General features: G+C 38.4%; 1 protein-coding gene across 1 annotated transcript in view; it reads left to right on the top strand.

Moving 5' to 3' along the window:
* SLC6A2 (solute carrier family 6 member 2) overlaps nt 1–23,770 on the top strand; it is a 71,291-nt gene that overhangs the window by 34,837 nt on the left and 12,684 nt on the right. The window contains 7 exon segments of the mRNA XM_075714909.1: nt 5,558–5,696; nt 6,507–6,641; nt 12,099–12,202; nt 14,775–14,899; nt 15,640–15,752; nt 18,982–19,110; nt 21,811–21,910. Coding sequence (XP_075571024.1) covers nt 5,558–5,696; nt 6,507–6,641; nt 12,099–12,202; nt 14,775–14,899; nt 15,640–15,752; nt 18,982–19,110; nt 21,811–21,910 — 845 coding nt within the window.

The following is a 23,770-nucleotide window of genomic DNA, read 5'->3' as shown; positions in this document are numbered from 1 at the left end:
CTGAAGGAAACTGGCAGCAATGACAACTGAACTATGATGGCCAAATATATAACACAAGAGATGCATGTAAGAGAGCCTTCTAATTAAGTACGATTATCATGCTTTAAATTGCCTTCTAAATTGAGTATGTAATTTAATTTCTATAGATTGCACACTGTATACACTGACAGTCCTTTTAGCATCTTCAATCTACAATTTGCATTAAGTTTTAAATCATAAAAAACTAGTCTAACTGCCAGAACAGGGAACAGAGCTCAGGAGACCAGGACTATATTTATATCTTAGCCAAGTTGCTGATACTTACTCTGTGCAAGCCATTTGGGTTTGATCCGGTAAAAGTGACTACTGACTTTTAGAAGTACTTGGAAGTTCTTAGAAGTTCTTAGTATGTTAACTAACAAAGACATTTGTTAGTTAACATACTAATTTGCTGACAATTTGATGACTTTTTTGTAATCGGAACAAATCTGATACAACACATCTAAAACTTGTTTAGATGAATGACACCCTTCTATTGATCACATCAGATTTAGGCAAATAACTTTTGCCTTTAATAAAAAGAGAAAGAATGAGCGTAGAGAGCTGTGTAATCATATTTGGATTGAAACCTAATACTATAATTGATTTGGGATTGGAAAAATGAGGCCTACTCCAAGACCTTTAACTTGATCTGCTTGTACAAAACCTTCTAAGTTTCCAAAATACAATCATGTAAATCTCCCTAGGGATGAATAATACAAAAGACTCCTTAGAAAGTCCTTACAAAGAACCAGTCTGACAAAAAAAGTCTAGGAGAATTCTACACCTAAAACTCTTATCTCCTGTTTTCTGGCTATGGATTAAATATTTTGGAGTGAACAAGATACAGAGTAATTTTCAGATCACAACCCTTGGCATTTCTTTTTTCTTGTGGTTTGGTTCCCTGTTTATACTCAAATACTCACCACCTCCATAAAGAGTATGTTCTGAATTGCTCAGAGTAGAGGCAAAGCAAAGGTTTATAATAATCCTTATTTTATAGGTGGGAACAAAAAGACACAGAGAAGAATGTATTGGTTCCAACTTTACCCATTATTAGAACTGGATCCTTCATTTACTGGGTCCCACTGAGCAGCTGCCCTCCTGCCTCCTCAATAATTTGTCTTTAGTAGGGTTTGTGTGTGAATACCAAACAGCTTGGCTTCCTGTTGGCTCTTGGAGATCTGACACCAAATTAAAGATGACCCAAGTGCTGCACAAAGACAAAACAGAAGACAGTGGTACCAGCAAATTAATTGCTGTTTGCTGATTTCAACGGAGGTGAACTGTTTCCCTTTAGCTGAATGCAGTGTGGAAGTAAGGCAAGAACTGGTGCCAGAGTTATTGGGTGACTAGGGAAATCTTCCCTGCAGAGAGCACAGGGAAGGAGAGGACCAGAAGAAATCTCCCAAAGAGAGAAACCAGAATCTCTGAATGCAGCTTCAATCTGAAATCCCTCCAATCTGAAATCCCTTCACATTCCTGCTCCTCTTGCAGATAGGCAGAAAGACACTTGGGACCCCTATTTACAGTGATGTACAGTCTCAAAGTCACTGCAAATGTAATTTACACCCCCTTACATGGAAAGCAGTCTTAGCATAAATCAGGCTCCTTTGCACAAATTCCTGATTTTAAAAAAAAGTTAATTTCTTATCTCTAGTGCATGTTCTTTGATTGTTGGTGCTGTACTAACTAAATATTGCTAGAGCTCTGACTAGAATATCAGACAGCTTAAACAATTTATTAGCTCCTCTTGTATTTTGCTCAGCGTAATATAATAGGTCCCTGTTCTACTTTCAGACAGCTCCATCTGTTAATGTTTATTCTCAATCTTTCCCCCATAACATTTTCTTCTCCTTTTTGCACGTATTTCTCATCTACTTTCTTTTCTCAATAACAACAATCTGCAGGCAAAATACTAATTCTAGTTGTCTTACTGCCTCTGATTTTTGCTTTCTCTTTGACTCAGAATTATGAATTATGAGAGTTTATTTTCTTAGCAGAATTGGAAAAATATCTCTACTCTTAAGAAACAAGAATCATTTTCAGAAGCTTTTACTTAAGACATTCTCAGTAGCTTTAGACATAATTTAAAGAAGTTAACAGACAACAGAGGCTGATACTAGTTGGTGCTGTATCTCCTCTGGTTCCCTGGCTTAGGGATTTAATGAGAGATCAGTTTATGCCATTTTGTCTGTGACTTGTACATATCTTTATAGCACTGGGAAATGGGACAATCCTGCAGCTAGTGAAGGCAACCTCAATTCAGGAATGGACATTAGCCATGCTGCATTATTCTGCTGTAATACCAAAAGGCTGAAAATTCAGGTGTTTTGACCTCAGACCTTCCTGAATGGGGAATCTTGCTTCATTTTCCTCTTTGAGGCCAGTATAAGGGAAGTGACTGAGTATAATCTAAAGGAGCCAGTCAGGGATTTATCACTCAACCTGCCTTAAAGGTGACAGGCTAGAAACAGCCTCAGCTGCTCCTGAAATAAGTACTCCTTGATGTGAAACAAGAATAATTGTGGCATAATTGAGCTAACTGGATTTTCTATAGCATCACTGATGTATGCTAACTTGGATGAACATGATGAATGTGAAGTTCTTTTCAAATTTTCCCTTCTCCAAAAAATGACTGTTTTTCAAAGAACATTACAGAGCTATATCCTTCAAACCAAGAAGGTTTAGTCTATCTAATACTTTGGCCACTGCTTCTCTCCTCCATCTCTTCAGATGTCAGCACATCTTAACCTAAATCACAGTCTAGCAACAGATCTTTTATGCTTTATGGTGCCACTGGAACAGAAATGTAGCTTCTAATAGGTAAACATTCACAAACTACTTCCTAGCAACCCTCAAAAAGGGCATCTTGCGGAAAGCTTCTGACTTATCTTCAGAGGTCACAAAGAAAAACAGAAAAAAAGGAAAAGGAAGCAAAACCCGCCAGAACTACAGCTCAGAAACAGCAGCTGTCTGTGAAGATTTTCTTGCTTAGCTGCCCAGTTACACAGCTGTTTTGACTGGTTACAAAACTATTTTTCTCTTCCTATTTTATGATCGCTTACCCTGATTAAGGGAGCAGAACTCTTGGAATGGAGATTCTCCTGAAAATCCTGGGAATCCCACATCTGAAATGGCAGTTCTGGCAAGTGTTCCAAACAGTAAGACACATTGCTAGCTGCTTCTTGGAAAGCAAACACGCAAGGAAGCAGGCTTCTTTACAAATCCAGAAAAATACTTGGGCAAGAAGAATAAAAAGTTAAATAGGCACAAAGAATGCAAGTTCAGATTCAGTTTTTCTGAATAGACATCTACATAACATAATCCAAAGTACTTTCTTCACAACATCCAGCTCTGAAAGCGATAGCAGTGTAACTGTGATAGCACAAATTGCCAAAACCCTCCCAAGATCCTGGACAAATGTTCTGATCAGAAGCCTGTGAAGCTTTTCCCAGCTACACTTATCACTGACAGAGCTGGTAAGTTTAGAATGGAGTCAGGCATTCCTGCCCAGGATTCACTTACACCTGTGGATCCTCTGGCAAATTATACTTTATTAGCAGAAATACAAGTAGCTTTCACTCACACTGTAGGCAAAAGTTGAATGAGACCTACCTGTTTATTTACATTTAATTAAAGATGATAGGTTTTTAGATGAGATATCAAGAAGTCTGCCTCTATGTTTTACTGTTTCCACAGGTAACAGCTATATTGTTATACAGCCATATTGTTGTATAATAATAGTTCAACTCACCTCATACTTTCTAAATAGAAACATTCTCTAATATATACCACAAACACATGGTCACTACCCTTTTAATGCTTCACTTGTTATTAGCCTTACAGTGCAACAGAAACAGACCAGCTGCTTAATTTAGGAGGATGCTTTCTACAAGTATCTTTTACCCAACCTGGGATACATCATAGACAGTCCAAAAATACAGAATTTCATATTAAACATGAGAAACTACAGAAACAGAACTATTACAATTCTTACTTGATCATATCCTGATGCTTTAGGAATCAAAAGGGAATTGTATGCAACTTCCATATTACTAGATAGATCATTCTAATGGGCCTTAATTTTCCCAGAGGTTTGCCCTATCTTGGAACTTACTCAACTACTTCACTAATCTCTGAGCTGATAAGGCAAGTGCTTAAGTTAATTCTGAAGCACCATCTATCTAGTAAGAGACTGTATGCAGACAGGCAATAAGGCTGGAATTATACTCCTCAGGATTTAGTCTCTACATGTCTGCAGTCATGCGGGGCAAATCACTCTACTTCAGTTTCTCTAAAATGTAGTTATCTTCATAAAACATGTCAAGGTCCTCCAGTGAAAAAGGGCTTCTTTAATTTGATTTGTTTGTACTGTCATGGTGCTAAGAAAAGCCAACAGAGATCAACTTTCTATTTTACCCAAAAAGTGCATAGCAAATAAAAGGTGATAGAGAAGAGGAGGAGACGAGGAAGGTCATTACCATTTTATCTGGATGGGCACTGAAACACTAAGAAATTGAATCCCTGAGCCAGCATCCTGTAGATCTGTATCAGAACCAGGAGTTAGCTCTGCAGGGCTTCAGCACCAATGCCATTCTTCTTTGCAAATACAGCTTTCAGCAAAGCAAAATATTTCTGCATTTTTTAGATTTGAGAAAGCAGCAAGAGATGCTTCAATAGCAGAGAACTGAGTTATAGAAAGGGAGATCCAGTATAAAATCTCTCCCATATACCTGTGCGTGTTGCACACAATGTGTTTTGACAACTGTAATTGCAGATATCACCAGTCATGGGGACAAACACCACTCTTTTCTACACTTCAATCCATTTTATTGTGTAGATCTCAAAAGAATTAGCCCGCCCTGGTAAGCAACTGAATTTCTTCTCCTATCACTCCACTATCTTAGTGAACAACACAGAGCACTATATCCAATTTAAATTTACCAACTGTTGCTTCTCCTATCCAACGACTTTTTTGCAGCCTCACAATAGCCTATTCAAAAAGAAATTGAAAGTAACTTCGGAACTGCCCAAACTGCTGGAAGCCATCTGTGTGCTTATCTAGAATCACGAAATAATTGAGGTTGAAAGAGATCTCTGAAGGTCGTCTAATACAACTCCTTACCCAAAGCAAGGCTAACTTCAAAAGTAAATCAGTCTGCTAAAGGCCTTTATTGGCCAAGTTTTAAAATGTCCAAGGATGGAGATTCTTTGGGCATCTGTTCAGTAGTCAAGCAAGAATCAATGAATGACACTTCCAAAATCCCCAAAACTCCCAGGGAAGGAGAGAAGAGAGTGCTATCATTATGGCACTATGGTGCTAAACAGACACTGATGGGCTAGTGAGAACATAAAGGCATTGTGGGAAGAAGCACAATATATGGCTTCCCAAAACAGATTTCACTAACTGCTAGTGATGTCAGTAGGGCAGCTACTACTGCAGTGCAGCATCCATTTCTGCTGCCCACAGGATAAGATATGTAAAAACCTTTTTCCCCCAGTGACTTCGCTTTGTTTCTGTGTATCTGGTATGCAGGCGAGGAGTTCTGCACCTGCATGAAAGCCGTGGAATCCATGACCTTGGCTTGCCTCGCTGGCAACTTTCCCTCTGCCTCTTGGTGGTGGTAATCATTCTTTTCTTTAGTCTGTGGAAAGGCGTGAAGACTTCAGGAAAGGTAGAGCTAATATTGTCCTTCTATCTCAACTACGTTCTTTGTCTCCTTTAAGAAGTCTCCTAATTTAGAAAGCAAGAGACTAAATCACTACTTCTGAGGGAGCCTTGGGAACCAAACCATGTGAGAGGCCTTCATATATGTACAGTGGAAATACACAATCCAGATTCAGCCTTTATTTTATGCACAAGTTTTGCTTGTGTGATATTCCAACTGGAAATTTTATTAGCATATTATTTTCAATTCAAGGCTAGTGGTCTCATCCAGGAAATATTTTGAAAGACTTAAATTGTCTTAAATGTGCCTCCTATTCTTAGCCAAATGTACTAACGTTTCGATGGTTTCGGGTGCTTTGGTTTTATTATATAAAATGACAAGAGAAATATCTGATAAAAGTAATTTGAAATTACTCTTTGACATCCCTCAGAAAACACCTCAACAGAAATTCTAGGGTTGGATACATCTGAGAGCTTTTGTACATTTTCATGAAAGTATCACCTAACATCAGGCAATGACTGCACTTGTTTAGTAAATGATTATGTAGCTGAACAGCTAATCAGCAGTCTAACAGACACTGGTGACATATACACACTCCAAGTCTTCTGTTGGCCAAAACTGTCTCCTACTGGTATCTGTAAACATACATACCTAAAGACTCACGATACATAACAGCATTTTCCCCCAAGACATCCTATAAAGAGCTTCTCCATCGAACTGGATGGACAAAACCAAGAAAGTGCCAGCTGTATTTTTCACACATTGTTCAATCTTTTGTAACAGCTCATTAACCTTTCGGATCTCTGTTGTCTGCAGGTTGTTTGGATAACAGCCACTTTGCCTTATGTTGTATTATTTGTCTTGTTAATACATGGAATAACCCTCCCTGGTGCATACAATGGAATAAATGCATACCTGCACATAGATTTCAGAAGATTAAAAGAAGCCACAGTAAGTGTACTCTTCTGCTCTCATTCCCTTGTTATTATTAAACCTGTTGCCCCTGTTACTAAAACTGAAAGCTGATTTCTGAAATTATATAGCCACACTTCTGCTTTTGCACTAGTCCACTGTTATGGAGAGTGTTGGAAAGTTAGACTATCTCAGCCTGAACCCAAACCATTCTGATCACAAAAAAAACCCTCACCCACAACGCAACAACTGTATGAGGGCAGTTTCAGGTGTGGCAGTCCCTTAAGTCCATGCTTTGACTGTGTACCCTGTAAAGTGTGGTATCCTTTTGAGTCATGCAAAAATTTAATTCTCAAAAGGCTAAGAATTCCCTCAAGAAGAAAATTTTGCGTTTTGAATCACTAGGTTAAACATTAATGTGGTAAACAAAAATCCTGGCATATGAAAACCTTGCTAAACATACTAAGTCAGGACTAACTCACCTCATCATGGTCCTTCATACAAATGAGATTTTCAATAGTATGTTATTCTTATCTTGCTGTTGAAAGTAATGTCCCTGTATCACTTAACAACATTGCAAGACATTCTCATTAAATATATCCAAACCAACACAGTTTGTGGAGTACCTTGGAACTAAGAATTATTTCATCCATTCTAAAGCAATCCATATCTACAAGTATAGTCACTAACTCCCAAAATCACTGGCATTTCAGACCTACAAGAACAATGATCTGGTGACTACAGATAGATCTTACCACTGTGCTATTCTAAAAATATCATAAATCAATTATAAGACAGTATAATCTCTGTGGATGGGTCACAGGGCCATTCAAATGGTTACAAAACTGAAAAGTGAGGATGCAGTTCTACTAGAAGGAAATGAACTGTCTCAAAAATTTGCAGCTTTCAGAGATGTCTGTAATCTGTACATAGTTGCACTGTACATTTCCTATGCATCCTGAATAACTAAAAAGGCAGACAAAGACCTCGTGTGTTAGAACACAGACCTATTTTATATACTCTTAGCAAAACAATCCTTCCTGGTTTTGTAACACTAAAATTGGAAACTGTCATTTCTTCAACAACAGAAGTTATCACCAGAACCCAGACCCCATCTCACTCCATTTTGGAATAGTCAAACCAAACTTCAAATATGGGACTTTGATCTACGTTTGTCACCAAGGCGGTAGCCACCTCATTAATTCACGTTTATGCATACACATAAATACAAAGATGCAAGGATGAACAAAGGAGGTGCTTAAATTTTTCTTATATATTTTAAATGCTGTTTGGAAAAAAACATCACAAGTTCAACTAGGTGTCTGTGGAGCTGTGCCAGCTTGCATCAGTTCAGAATCTAGGCCTCCATAATCATAGCTGCCTTCTGCTTATGGAAGGATGTTCTGAGCACTGCTCTTTCTTGGCTTAATATTTCTGCAGCTGCTGTTTGGATGACCCTAAAGTTATCTGTTTTGAAGACTGTGTTTTTCAGACAACAACAAAAAGAAGTTGCTCTAGAATAATAAAAGGCTAAAGATCCTTTATAAGGAGAAGTTTCGCAAACTGCTTTGTCACATCAACCTTTCTCCTGCTCGGAGACTGCGATACCTGCTGCTGCAGTAGCCTTGTGTGTTTAATATTTGTCCTCAGGCTCTGAAGAATAGACTCCTGCTTCAGTTCTATGTCAATGTGCCCCTGAATCTTTCTGCTTTATGATTTTTTTTTCTCCAAAATGAAGAATCTAACAAAGAAACATGGTATGTCACACACAGTAATGACCTACAGAGGGCTCTGCCAATGCTTTTCTGAAAGACCTTAGAGCATCCTGATCACTGTCAAGATCTGCCTTATGTTATAGGGCCACATACTGCACAGCACTGAGCAAGCCCTGGAACACCTCAATTTTCAGAGATATTGAACCCACAAGGGGTGTCTCGATAAAAAACATAGAAAGATATTCACCTGAGAACATCTTAACTAGAACAGTGCCTAGCTATGTTCCCTGCTGAAAGTCCAGAAGCTACAAAGCCATAATACTCATCTCCACTGCACAAATTGATACATTAAATATCTGTGTCAAACAGCAGCTACACTTCTGTTCTGCTAAAGGAATCAGCATTAAATACAGAGTTAAATCAGACATGAGAAGACACTTGCTCTTTCATACACCTTAACAAGTTTCCTGAAGATTATATAACATCTGGGGGTGCATACAATGTTTTCTCTCCACACAGCACAGGAATTCTTTAAATCCACATACACAAGAAAGAATATGCAAAAAAGTTATAATGGCATAAACAACCATGAAGAAAGGTGGAAAGATTGATGACTGTCTCCTGTAAAATGTTTCTATTTTTTAATTTTTAATGCATATAAAAACAATATACTACTATAAAATATATTAGACTATGCATCAATCAGAAGCCATTCAGCTGAAGTGAACAAAGAACATGAGCGTAAACTGCAGAAGAACCAGCCCCGCTGTCTGTTTCACATCCTGCTTTGTTATAACAAAGAGAATGTTTTGCATCTAATCTTAGTTCTAAAGGATATTCTGGTTTCTGCTCTTTTTTCCCTTCACCTTGATCTTCTCAGTTTGTTTCCTAATCAGCTACTATGAGCCAAGACTCTTACTCAACAGATACTTAAGCATATGCATAACTCCTTTGGTAGGCAGCAGGTGCTAACCTCTTACTTGAATCAATAGGACTTAAGCAGATGCTTAGTGGTGCCTGAATAATAAGAAAGGGGAAGTATAATGAGTACAACCCCACTGGCAAGACACAAAAGAGCTAGAGAAACACTAAAAACAAGTGCCTTATGGTGGCAGCATGCAGATCTAGTTATAGTTTAAGCAAAATTTATTAAAAAAAAAAAATTCATAGCATCATAGAATGCTTTGGGTTGGAAGGAACATCTAGCCCAACCTCCCTGCAGTGAGCAGGGACACCTTTAACTAGATCAGGTTGCTCAGAGCCCCATCCAACCTGACCTTGAATGTTGCCAGGGATGGGGCCTCCACTACCACTCTGGGCAACCTGTTCCAGTGCCTCACCACCCTCATTGTAAAAAATTTCTTTCTAATGTCTAGTCTAAATCTATTCTTCTTTAGTTTAAATCCGTTATTCCTTGTCCTGTCACAACAGGCCTTGCTAAAAAGATTCTCCCCATCTTTCCTGTAGGCCCCCTTTAAGTACTGGAAGGTCGCAATAGGTCTCCCCGCAGCCTTCTCTTGTCCAGGCTGAACAACCCCAACTCCCTCAGCCTGGCCTCATAAGAGAGGTGTTTCAGCCCTCGGATCATTTTGGTGGCCCTCCTCTGGACCCCCTCCAGCAGGTCCATGTCCTTCTTGTGCTGAGGGCTCCAGAGCTGGACGCAGTACTCCAGGTGAGGTCTCACCAGAGCAGAGCAGAGGGGCAGAATCACCTCCCTCGACCTGCTGGCCACGCTTCTTTTGATGCAGCCCAGGATTGGGTTGGCTTTCTGGGCTGCAAGTGCACGTTGCCGGCTCATGTCCAGCTTTTCATCCACCAGTACCCCCAAGTCCTTCTCCGCAGGGCTGCTCTCAATCTCTTCATCCCCCAACCTGTACTGATGTCGGGGGTTGCCCCGTTCCAGGTGCAGGACCTTGCACTTGGCCTTGTTGAACCTCATGAGGTTCACACAGGCCCACCTCTCCAGCTTGTCCAGGTCCCTTTGGATGACATCTCATCCTCCTGGTGTGTCAACTGCACCACTCAGCTTGGTGTCGCCTGCAAACTTGCTGAGGGTGCACTCGATCCCACTGTGTCATTAATGAAGATATTAAACAGCACTGGTCCCAGTATGGACCCCTGAGGGACCCCACTTGTCACCAGTCTCCATATGGACATCAGGCCGTTGACCACTACCCTCTGGAACTTTGTTAACAACACTAGTTATGGGAAGTTTTAAAAAACAAGAAAAACTATAGGAGGCTTTGCATCCCTCCTTCTGCACTATTATCCACAGAAACGCTCTTCAGAGAGTACAAACCTATTTGATCTCAACCTTTGTGTGGAGATAGAACTTTAAGATGCATATAAAAGGAATGAGGAAGGAATTCATTTTACAGGATTGTTTTGCTATTTAGTAAAAGAAATCCATGATACCTAAAAGCCCTGTATGAACTGCAATTTGAGAAAAATCATATCCACCTATCCGCTGGTTTGCAATAAAAACATCATAGAGTGTTCTTCAGATTATCTTTCAAGTAATTAACTCTCAACAGTTCATAAAATTAAGTTTCTCTACAAATACAGAGTTCAATAAATGGTTCACAGTCTTCAGCAGGCAGTATCGGAAAGCATCTATCATCTAGATTGAGAAAAAAACCAGATCACTAGCATAAGTGCTTTCACAGATCATGATAGGATGGGATAAGGCGTGCTGTTTCTTTCCACTGGGCCAAATCTGAAAGCTTAGCATTAAAATCCCAATGCAGATGGACCTCATAAGCTGCTTAGATCTGTTAGAAAGCTGCAGCTGAATAGATACATTGGATCTGATTTTGTAGAGATGGATGGAGATGAAATCCAGCGCTTCTTGTAGTCTTGAGAACTTGGCAGATTTAATCATACACTGAAGATCTCATTTTGACAAATGTTGAGTATTATTCACTCCGTTGACTTCATTACCCATGTTGAAGCTGCTTGTTTAATATCTCTGTGTAACAACCGAGTAAGTGAAACCTGCATTAACCAGGGCAGACTATTTTCAGGCTTCCGATTCAGGAGACCGGCACTGTGGCATTGTTCCTGACTGCTGTCTGCACATCTTGAGTGGATGTTGGGGTGAAGGGTCACTTTAGAAAATTTTATAGCATTAGAAACATGTTTTCCCTAGTGGACAACTCTTAAAATGACCAGGCTGCATCTAAACTGAAATTTAATGGCTATCACAGGAATAACTCCATCTCCAACTAAGTAGGAAAGGTGACAGACAACCGGCATGGTTCTGTTTGCAGCATGTCAGTCATGCTTCAGCTTCTGAAACGAGAAAGCATCATATAAAGCGTACTAAACAGTCCCATGAAGAAAGCTCTCTTATGGGAAAGAAAATGTCCTGTAACTCTTGACCCATTAACTATTTTTAGTTTTCTGGTTGTACATTCCAAACTAACTTGGAACAAGAACTATTGGAAGTGTATTTCTGTCACCCGGGAGAAAAATCATGTAATCATTTCAGTACTCAGTAAAAGCTCAGAAGTACAGATCCAAGTGGTACACCCCACTGTGGTAGCAGTGTGCGTGCACTGAGAACTTGCCCGCTGCTTTGGCCCTTACCATTTTGGGTTAAGCCATTCCAGACCATGACTGTGCTCCATGTGACATCTCATGGGGGCTGAGAAGCACTTACACTCCCATAAGCATGAATGCTGATCCTTTTTCAAAAGCCAGTTGTCTTGTACACTCTTGCATTTCCCTGATGTATCTTTTGGACCGAACTGACACTGACAATGTTGGTGTTGTTATGCAGGTATGGATTGATGCAGCTACTCAGATATTTTACTCCTTAGGAGCCGGGTTTGGCGTTTTAATTGCATTTGCCAGTTACAATAAGTTTGACAACAACTGTTACAGGTAAGACAGCCTATTCTTTCATTACTGCTTCAGAATGATACTCTTTTACACTAACTGCAGCTGGAATAAGTACTAAGCTATCTTTTTATCTTCAGTCATTTATTAATGATGGTCACTCTGTGTGGACATAGCAACCAACCCAAATCTTGAAACACTGTCTTCCTTACTGAAATTTTAGCAACAGGAACCTGCCAAGATATCTGCTCTACAGCAAAACAGAATGGGATTAGGCTTGGACTTCAGACAGCTGTGTAAACTGTGCTTGTGTTTGCCTTTCAAAAGTACCATTAAGAGCAACAGTGAACACAGGATGAAATTGTATCGGTCCAGGAACTAAAAGCAGAAGGATTCCAGTTTCCAGAATTGTTTCTGTGCTTTGGGATTATACTTCTGATTTTTTATGTTGAGCTCCAATTTAGGAATGCACTTTAAATCAAGTCAGTTTGTAAGTGTTTTGCTGAATCGCCGCCATGGAAATTCAACCAGAACTGCTCTGCACCTTCTGAGAACTTCCAACATTCAGAAGTTTTGTTTACATTCCATTTTGGAATGAAAATAAGCATTGCTTTCAAATTTCCAATGAAATATAAATTCAGAAAGTACATGTATTACAAATACATTGTGAACTGAAGGATAGCAAAAAAATGTTATGTGAAAAGGTTCAAGAAAATGTATAGATTTGAACTGCCTTAAACAGATTGAAAGCAAAAATCATGGAATAGTTCCACTGACTTCAGAAAGCTTTGTACTTAACCCAGTTTGACTTTAGGTTGCCAGCTGATTATTTACACTAGGTAATATTACCAAGTTTGAGACCCCTTTAGTTAGAACAGTAGCCATAGCAGCCTTCCAAAATAACATTTATCATCTGCAAATAATTTTGCATTAATCTCATAGCAGCTCCCTATACAATTGTTCTTCTTCTGTATTCTAGTTTTGCTCTGAAATGGAAAAAGTCCTCTTGAAACTAAGAAAACAGCACAGACTATATGTGAAATATTATTTAGTTCCTATTACTATATTTGTTCAATGTTGCTTCATAAGCCTTGCCTTCCCTGTAAGAATAATCTGTAGTTTCATTAAATACTGTGGTTTAGTTCTAACCACAAAAGCAAGCTTCCATTCAGTAGCATTTACAACACTTCAAAGTATCCTTCTTTTGGTCAAATAACTCCATAATGGGCTGACATATTTTGTTCAAAAGGCTTTCTTGAAACAGAACAAACTGATATTTGTACTGTTTCCAAATGAAGGCCATGACTCAGCACTATACTGTCCCATCTATGCTTCAACACACTTTCCTTGGGAGGAATAGTGTTGGTAATGTAAGGGAGGGTAACAATACTGAAAATCAGGGCCAGAAAATATGAGAATTTGTATTAAATTATTATCTAGTTTTACATGCAAAATACTGAGAGCTAGCTCAGCTCCGTTTATAAGGAGGATAAGCATCACATAATCCAGTTATTGACTAAGCAAAAAGAAGCATTATTCACTTGCATAAGAATGTTTTTGAATTGTGGGAAACAGGAAATACTGTTGCCATCTCACCAGTGACAAATACCTAGCAATTTTCTTCTTTAATGACTGGAAAGAATTTGAGTTTATGGGTCCAATCTGGTCTCTCTTGATCCTGCAGCCTTCCCCCAGGAAAACACTTGAAGAATTGCAGGACACATATTCTTCAATGTTATGAAAATAAAGTAATATAAGGAAGAGGATGAAATTTGGTGTATGGCACCTATGTTTTGGGGTAGTGTAAATGATGAAAGGAAATCATCTTTACTTTCTGCTTGTTAAAGCACTGTTTGGCATTACTGATGTTCACAGAGCCATGTCCTCTGTTCTAAAGGTCAGATGCAGCAAAAGATTACATACAAGACACTGTGCAGATTAGGTGGACATCTAAAGACATGTGGTCTACTTATCTTCAAGCTAGGTTTGGTAACAGGGGTTACTAATACCCAGGAAAACTCATACGTCTATCGTAATACCATGGCAGATTGATTAAAAAACACAACTTTGTACAGTCATTACTATACGATGTGCACTGTGCAATATTTACTCTTTAAACTAAATTCACTATTGTAACAATCTGATAAACAAGGGTTTTTTTCAGAAAAGCCTAGCCAACTCCATAGATGAAGGGACCTCATTACAGATTAAGGATAGTTACCCAGTGCCATCTGAATGGCAGCACAGCTTGCTAAAAATGCACTGAAAGTATTCCTGAGTATCTGCTCACATGAATTGATGAATAGTAAAGTTCTTTCACTTCAGGCCACTCTCTTGCTATGTTATGGCTACCAACCAGGAAGATGACATTACTCTTTAATATCTTAATATTTAATATAGCTTTGTTGATTTTTTGTTTTAACAGAACTCTTTTAAATCAAAATAGTAAACAGAAGTTGGTCATTTCCTAGCATAGTATGTGGATATGAGCTCTTGATCATCAAGATAATTGCACAACTAGAATTTTCACAAGAATCTTCCTATCGCTATAAGACAATTCCCATCTAATTCTTCAAGTGGTTTTTTTTCACTGGGCTGTTCTTCTTTCCATCATTAGGGATGCTTTGCTGACTAGTACCATTAACTGTGTCACAAGCTTCATCTCAGGATTCGCAATTTTCTCCATATTGGGCTACATGGCTCATGAGCACAAAGTTAAAATTGAGGATGTAGCCACTGAAGGTAGGAAGTTAATTTTATACTAGTTTTACCACTTTTTGTCCCCCATTTCTTTGCAAATGCATTTATATTTGTTTCAAACAAGTGTGTGAAATTCTCACGGAAGTGACCTGAATTAAATTACCTGGAAGTAAAACTCTGTGTGTACATGCCTTGCTGAAATGTGAACTCTAAATGGTATTGATTCATCTCACCTCTACTGAATTGAGGTTCCCAAAAATCTTGCCCCTCACAAGTTCTGCCTGTGCAACAGACAGACATTTACCACTGCACAGTATCTTGCGAAAGTATTGCTGTTCCGTGCCATAGGTGACTGTTTTGGACAGTTCTGGTAGGCTTAGCTGTAGAGTCCTTTCACTACTAACAGGTCACCCATGATTTCCATTCCTGTATCTTTCACCGCATCTGAGAGTTCTCCTGCCAAACAGTGGAGTCCACATTCACAGGAGTCCTTCTCTACTACATAGCTGAGAAGTAGCTGTGTAGTAGTTGTGAATCCCATGGAAGATTAATAGAAGTGGAGAAGAATGGGATTGATTTTTTGTAATACAAAACTGTCATGAGTATATTATTAAAGTATTTTGGATATATTTTTGGTATAATACAAATTTTGTTTTAACAGCTACTCAGTCTGATATAAAAGTCAACTTAGTCATAATTTATCTTATGAAAATGACCACTTTTGTGAAGCTAAAAAACATCATTTAGTAATACTTTTTTTTTCTCTTTCTTTTCTATTGCAGGAGCTGGTTTAGTTTTCATTCTCTACCCAGAGGCAATTTCAACTCTTTCAGGATCTACATTTTGGGCCGTGGTATTCTTCATCATGCTCCTTACTCTTGGCATTGACAGTTCTGTGCGTATTTTTTTCCTTCTAGCCTTGACGTTTTTCCTTTTCTGTTATATTCTGTAACTGGAGAGGTATCAACCTTAAACAGGGGCTTTATCACATTTCAAATAAATATTCTGTACATTCCCTGAATCTCTTTTCACAGTCACAGCCAACGTACCAATAGTATTACTCCTGGCAGTATATTCAAAGACTCACAATATTTAAGAGGTTTAGGAAAAGATCAAAACTTTTACAAGCCAGCAAATAATTACTCACTGCTGCTTTTTTATGACCCTACAGAGGGGCTGTTCATCAACAACTATTACTATTTAAAGGTATGACCAACATCCCAACTATGAACTATTACTACTACAAATCTGCAATAAGGTTTTGGAACCCTATTTGCAAAACAGAAGCCACAGTAAGACAGTGAATAGAGTGGTTTCTGGAAGAGCTTTTTACGTGTGCTGAAATTCATTAATCTGCTCAAGATACACAATGTCTGAAGGTAGTCTGATTTTTTTCTACAAGCAATGATACAGAATTTCCTTTAAATTGTGACTAAATTTACAAATCACACCAGAATATTTCCACAGTGGTTTCATTTTACTACTACCTTAATGTAAAATGTCTAGTCTAATGAGTGTATTTGCTTGTTCCATAATGTGATGACTTTTACTGTACCGTGATATTCAGGATCACAGAAACTTCAGCCCAGAAAATATCCCAAGTCCCCTAACAACTTTTGTACTGCTTTGTTCTTGCCAAAGAGGCATAAAAACATCCTGTTATATTTAGCTTAAAGGTTCATTAATATGTGGGAAAAACAAACGGGGTCTTTAAGGAATAGTGAACCATGAACAAACATGCATCATTTTTAGTAGGGTAGGGGTTTCTTACTATTCCAAAGCATAAAAGACTCTTTTGTGGTTCTGAGTGTACAGAGCTGATGGAGGAATTTCTTGCTGGAAATGGCAAAATCTAGTGTTTCCATTGCGTACAACTTCAGAAAACTTCACTGATTTTCAAGAACAAGAAAGGGAAAGAATGAACTGTCATGGAGGACAGCAAAACTAAGAAAGATGAGGTTGCAGCAGGAAGCTTTGATAATCATTGGCAAACAGCTGCATGAGATCTTGTGGAGTGAGGTCTGAGCTGTAAAGGTCAGATTCAGGTCTAAATGTTTCTGAAGTGTTTAGATTTTTGAATTCCATCTCAGGTTCAATGAAGTTTGTCTTTATACACTAAGATCTGGATCTGTATTCAAAAGCTGGAGGCAAGATTATACCTGGGTCTGTAGCTTGGCCATTTTTCAACTGTAAGCAAATACGAAGCATGGAAAGGAAGAGTTTAGCACAGTGGAAGGGCATGAATGACCAGTAGGAACAGGGCAGATTTAAGAAGAAAAAAATACATGCTCAGAAGCATTTAGATCCAAAACAGTTAACTTTGCAACAGCAGTAAATTTAATGCAATATAAAGAAACATTTGAGTGACAAAGACACAGGGCTTTAGATTACAGAACACACTTTTCCGACAAGTGGAGAAAGCTCTTTCTTGTGGAGCTAATTAAAATACTGTGAACTGATAAACTGTGGCCAAGTTTAGCTGTGTCTTTCTAAAAGGGGAGGGGTTTGCTCGTTCATGTTTTGTTCAGGATTTTTCGTCCTTTACCTAAGAAAACTCAGGTCATGCAGTATTTTTTATGGTGGTCTTCTCAACTCTCCCCCCACATTTGACTGATCAAGTCCCTGAAGGGAAAGTGAAAAATTTTAAAGCTAAAAAAAAATCAAATAGCTCCAAAGCTAAAGAGGAAAAATTATATATGTATAGTTGTATTCATGCATACAAGCCTGCACTGTCACAGAAATACAGACATCTGTACAAAAATGGAACTGTCAAAATGTTTAACCAAAGAGAAATCTGATCATGCAAGTTTAAGCAAGCAATAGTGAAAAGGACAGAAAATGGAACAAATGTTTGCAAACATTTTTTGGAGTAGATATCTCACTCCACATAGGGAATTTACAAGGGGAATAAATAATGATACATTAAGAAGTGGTCTTCTGTCAAAATAATCCAAGCTGTCTCTTTCCATTTTCAACTTGTCCAATACCATTTAAGTGTCAACATGGTAACAACTTCTGAGAACATCAAATATCAACCCATTGTAACTGCAGGGCACTCACTGATGAGTGAGTCACCCCCAGACATTAGGAAATACAAGCCTACCCCAGGTTTTGGGACATTTTACTTGTGAACATTAGTTACCTTTAAAAAAAAATAGGTCCACTGTCCCCAGCAATTTGTCTCTGGACAGGAATCATTCCAATTTTAGAGAGATAATTCTCTGCTACTGATTTCAACCAGAGATGTTGGTTTCATCAAATTCTTATAGGGAAGGGAAAGGCTATGTCAGCACATGTTAACTAGCTATTGTATTGCACCAAGCACTTCAGGTCTTGCCATGATCTTTCAGCATCAGAAAAAGCATGGAATCCAGCCTTCCCAAAACATTAAATACATTTATTATGACAGGAGACTGGAATTAATTTTCACAATTTGGGGGGGGGGGGGGGGGGGAGCTTTCATTGGTGGAAATAAATTAAAATTTATAACAACCTACATAAACATACATAACCCAGCAGTTTCAATGAAAACTTGGAAAGTACCTTTCCTATATTGCAAAACAATGGCTACTGTTCAGCATTAACTTCTAGAAAAAAAAGTAAAATTCTTTCATGTCATCAACAAAAAACAATTACATCAAGCTTCCTATGTAGTGATTCTTCCAGGTCTGTAAAGATTTTTGTCAAACTGGATTTAGTTAATCAATAGCTCAGCTGAACCTTTGTTCAGTACATTTCCCCTAGGTGCTTGTTGTGTCTGTCCTTATATTAGAAATCTCTTAAGGAGTTTGGTTAATTAAGCTACCAGCTTTTTCCCTAAAGTATATTAAAATGTATATTATTTTTCCCAAAGTACTGTCTACTTACTATTGTGGTGAGAGCAAAGGATCCGTAGAGGATATGGCTATTGAGCCACCAACCATGGCACTTGATGTCCAGTTCTCTGACTCAGTTATCTACCACGAGAAAATAAATTATACCTCAGAACGCCAGTGATTTACAGCTGAAATGTCAGAAATCATACAGTGGTTGGGAATTAATTACACAGGCTGCTTTACATTCTTCAATCTGTACTTAGAACAGTCAGTACCATTTAACCAGAGCTCTTGCCTTCCCTTCCTCAGATGGGCGGAATGGAGGCTGTCATCACTGGCTTGGCAGATGATTTCCAAATTCTGAAGCAGCATAGAAAGCTCTTCACCTTTGGTGTTTCTTTTGGCACCTTCCTGCTTGCCCTTTTTTGCATCACCAATGTAAGTACAACAAAAGTTTCCATCAACAAGCTACCTTAAAGACACAGTTAATCTCATCAGATAGAAATATGAATAGGCTCAGTTGACTGCTTTTGTTATAAATTTTAATTCTTAAACAACTTTATAGTCAGAACATTGCTTTTGGTCTTCTCTACATGAAGCTTCTCTGCTTTTTTTGCACAAGATCATTAGCTATGAACCGAACCTACAAGTTTTTGTTCCAAAGAACTGTCTGTGCTACTGTTGGTTTTGTTTGGTTTTGTGTGCTTGTTTGGGTTTTTTTAAATCACATTAAGTGGAACTGTGTTGAGTGCTTATTCCTGTGTGAGGAACTAAGGATTTCAAGAGACCAGACCTTTAGTCATCTGGCTCTTCTCCTCTCGAAGCAAATAAGCAGCATTCACTTCTTGTGAAAGGAGTTGAGAATAATGATCTCCTCTCCCCAATGTGTTTCTTAATGTTCCTTCATGCACCTAGATCTTATCTCTTACTCTTAACACCATAAAAAGCACACAGATAACTTATTCTGAACATCTAGTAACCTGTGTTTATCACTACCATCATCCTGAATGATTTGCCTCACCAGGCTTTTGACAATTACTTAAAGGATGAGAATCACAGTCTTCTAGGTTGGACAGAACTTTCCTTTCTGAAAATGCCCTGTAAGCAAAGATGCCGAAGTGTCAGAAAACAACTGAAACTTGAGGTAGCCACCATGCAAGTAGATGTGCTGAACGTCTCTCCTTCCCTAGCAATGGTTTCCAGATCTATTATTAAGATTACCGAAATGGCATAAGTTTATCAACAATCCTTTTACACTAAAAGAATACCCCAATATTTTTACTTTAGTTTTCTCAAACTGGAAAACACTTGAGACGCTAGAAATAGATGTATCATTTAAAATACCTATCCTTTTAATACCATGCTCTCTCCATTGTTACCTAAAGAATTGAACATGCTCCTTCCTTATTCAAAACTTCAACTGGAATAAAATTTCCTGAAGTTCAAGATCCGAACAAACTCGGTGGTAATTAAGAACCTGAACAGGTGCCAATGGGTGCAATTCCACTGCCTTCAAGTGAGATAAAGCAGTTCAAGATAACAACCTAGCACCTGTTTAGACTTAAGTCCACCCCACCAGCTGGAAGGCACAAATCTGCCCAGATTCATCCAAATGTATTGGTTCACATAACTGAAAAAGAACATTTCTATTGTGTACAAAACACACAAAAAAATCCTTTTGATACCATCACATTAAATTAATCTGTTTGATTTTGTCCTCTGAAATTTTAAGGCTGTATTTTCAAAACATGTTTCTTACAAAACCACATTTGTCATTCACTTTACTAAGTTTGATAGCAAAGGCATTCATTCAGAGCAGGTGTAGAGCAAAAACAAGAGGTCAAACTCAAATGTCATTCAATAAGCAACATTTTCTTTCTAACACAACAACCAAAGTTCATTCAGTTTCTGGACAAGTCCCCACAGAATTAAAAATCTAGACAAGGCCTAAGTACTATTCTCTCTATTTTTGTAGATGTGAACAGCTGTTTCAGAAAACCTTCTTTTTATAAGAAAAAAGAAAATGGATTGATTGCAGAGATTAAAATCACCCAGAGATGTAAATAGTACAAATGCTATTTATACCATTGGTAAAAACATGCAAAATAATTCCTTTGTTCCTCCCCTTCTGAATAGGCATAGTCAGATTAAGTTTGTTTGTAAAAAAAGATTTTAACAAAAATCCACTGCAACTGCAAACATTTCAGTTGTTTACATGTGACAAAGAATGTCCTGAAATACATTATTCAGGTTCATTTTGAAACAAGTAAACATACCATGGTCTTCCATTCCTCATTAGCCCAATCTAAATAAACCTGAGCAGTAATTTACACAAATTCATACCACATTGTAAAATGAGGCAAAAAGCACTCAAATTGCCACTAAAAAAAAATACCAGTGAAGCAAGACTTTAGTAAATACATTTACAGTTCTCAGTCATGAACCACTGAAGGACAGAAATGTGCTTTTGTGAAGGAAGATGATCTGGTTTGCTCTGTCCACTGAGCAAAGGCTTCCTGATACCACAGCAAAGAAACTCAAGAGGGCAAAGCTGCTTCCACGCTGGGCTGGTAACAGAGACTTAACATGCAAATGCTCCCTTTGCAGGAACATTGGAAAAGGGAGATGCAGGCACTCTGGGAAAAGGGAGACACCAGTCTAAGGCTGCAGGTTCACTGCACTACAGAATAATTGGCCTTAGGAACAACCTGAGGGATAATGGCTTGTGGAAATTCTTGTAGCACTCCATTCCTGCCAATAATTTAGGAAGATCTTCATTAGCTGCTGTAAACAGGCCCTGTCCTACAAGCTGCTGAGCATTCCCCCAAACAGCCTTCAACTTCTACTGAAAACAGAGTGCCAAGAGCACTCATTAATTATGCTAAGCTGAGGCATGTTTCCCAGTTCGGTGAGAACATAGGTGAAAAGAAGGCTCTTTCATTTAAAGAGTTGCAAGTCTGATTCCACTATTTTGTATGCAAATATGAACCCGCATCTGCAGCATCAGCTCCAAATTAAAATACTTGGGTTAAGATAACATTTAAAGCAAAGCAGATTTCTGTTAACTAGATACTAAACTACTGAGATGGTTCTATTTGTAACTTTGCTTTGTTGCACCTTTTAACTCCCCAATCCTAGGGTGGAATTTATGTGCTTACACTCCTGGACACATTTGCAGCTGGGACTTCAATACTGTTTGCTGTTCTAATGGAGGCAATTGGAGTTTCCTGGTTTTATGGTAAGCATTTCATTTTGCACCTGCAAAATGTTTTCTAAAATTCCAAGCACTCATAACAGGCTTACACATTGTTTTAAGGGAAAACAGCACAGCCTTGTGCACATGAAACCACAACAAGCCAGGTTTCATACAGTGATTTTTGTCTGATTTATGGATAGTGACAGGAATGCAGACGTTCAGTGGGCCAAACTTTGAAACCCTGCACGAAGCCAAAGAAAACTGCCTTGTGAAGGAGGCTGCAGTGGGATGGCAATGTTGCTACTTTTGCCAGTATTTTGCAGCTGTTAACATAGCTGATGACTTGCAGTAGCAGGTTTATACCTGGTAGTTTCAAAGCAAGTAGATTAGCCTAAATACAGGCTCACCTGTTCCTCCTTTCCATGATTAACCCAGGGACAACCTCAAGCTCCCCACCTTGCAATACAAACAAAGGTAGTTTGTCTTTAGGGAGTTATAATTCCTACATTAGACCCTTTTGTTTGAGACAATAGTCTACTTCATTATAAAACACTAGTGGTTTAAAATTGGTCTTATTTCATAGCATGGTATGGAGTACCCAACATCCTAGATACCAGAAATAATACTATTTCTAGTATTTCATACTAATTTATGCCACAAAAAGGGTGCAGTAATTTACTTTATCCTCAATATGGCAGGCTTTAAGAGTATTCAGTTATCTCTGGCACTAGGCTGGAATCACTCTTTGCCAACCAGAGTGAAGTGATGGGCTACAGTACCCTGAAAAAAATATGGTTCACAATTTACGTCCGGTCTCAGAAGATGTGCCCAGCTTATTAAATAACATCCCTGGCCTTATTTGGTCTTTAATATTTTTCTCCTCCCTAAACTAACATAAATAACAAGCAAGACACTTGATAGATAGGTTTCATAAGAAAGAAGAAAAACATTTTTTTCTTTCCCACTGTATAAATTACCACAATGATGACAAACAGCCACATTCATTGCTCTAAACCTGTATGAATGCACTTGGATAAACTTAACTGGGAAAAACCCAACAAATTGGAGTTGTGCTTTCCACCACAACTCTGACTTTGGCAACATAGCAGGACACTGAGTCTGCCTGAGCTCAGTCCTTAGCCTCCAGGAACTTCACAGTCTTGTAAAGTATCCTGCATTGTCTAATTTCACCAAGGAAAAAACCCAATCCTCTGCTGTAAGTGATGAAGTTGACTACTACTATTCTCAAGTGAAACAAAAAGGTTAAACTGAATATTGCTTACAGTAGAAATATTTGATTATATATATAGCCTGCTAAGCCTCAGATTATAAAGTTATGAGAAAGTGTCTGGTCTGTGGGTGTTCTCCCCATCCCTAATTCAGCATTTAATAGATGAGGCGTTTTTAAATATCTGAAGTCAGTGTTTCAAACACCTCCCTTTTCCCCTATGCCCCCACCCTAGAGGAGTACTTTTTATGTTCTAGCACTGACCCAGAGTTCAAAATTTCTTCTATCATATATAGGAAGGTAGGGCAATTCATAGCCTCAAGCTTATTCACTGGAAAATATGCCACCTTGGGAAAAGTGGAAATTACCAAGTGCTGTTAAATTACCAAATCAAGCAGAAAACACCCCAGGTCATAGTTTAATCTGAATTTGGCATATCTTGCTAAAGAACAGCAAAAGTGATTTTTCCTTTGTTTTGGGGAGAATGCTATCAGTTCTTTATCTTGTCACAAACAGGGTGAGTAAAATCACAAGGACACCCCCCCAAATATCTTATTTTCTCCAAGTAAAGCAAGAGGATTCCGCACCTTAGGTTTTACATAAGTCATCTCACTGCAATAGTCCAAACTGTCAGTTATATCTGAAATTGCTTGCTGCTAGATTAATCAAGTTTC

This window comes from Pelecanus crispus, chromosome 8, assembly GCF_030463565.1.
Source record: "Pelecanus crispus isolate bPelCri1 chromosome 8, bPelCri1.pri, whole genome shotgun sequence".
NCBI lineage: Eukaryota > Metazoa > Chordata > Aves > Pelecaniformes > Pelecanidae > Pelecanus > Pelecanus crispus.
Note: the sequence above shows the minus strand (reverse complement) of the source record. Positions and strands in the feature narration are given on the sequence as shown.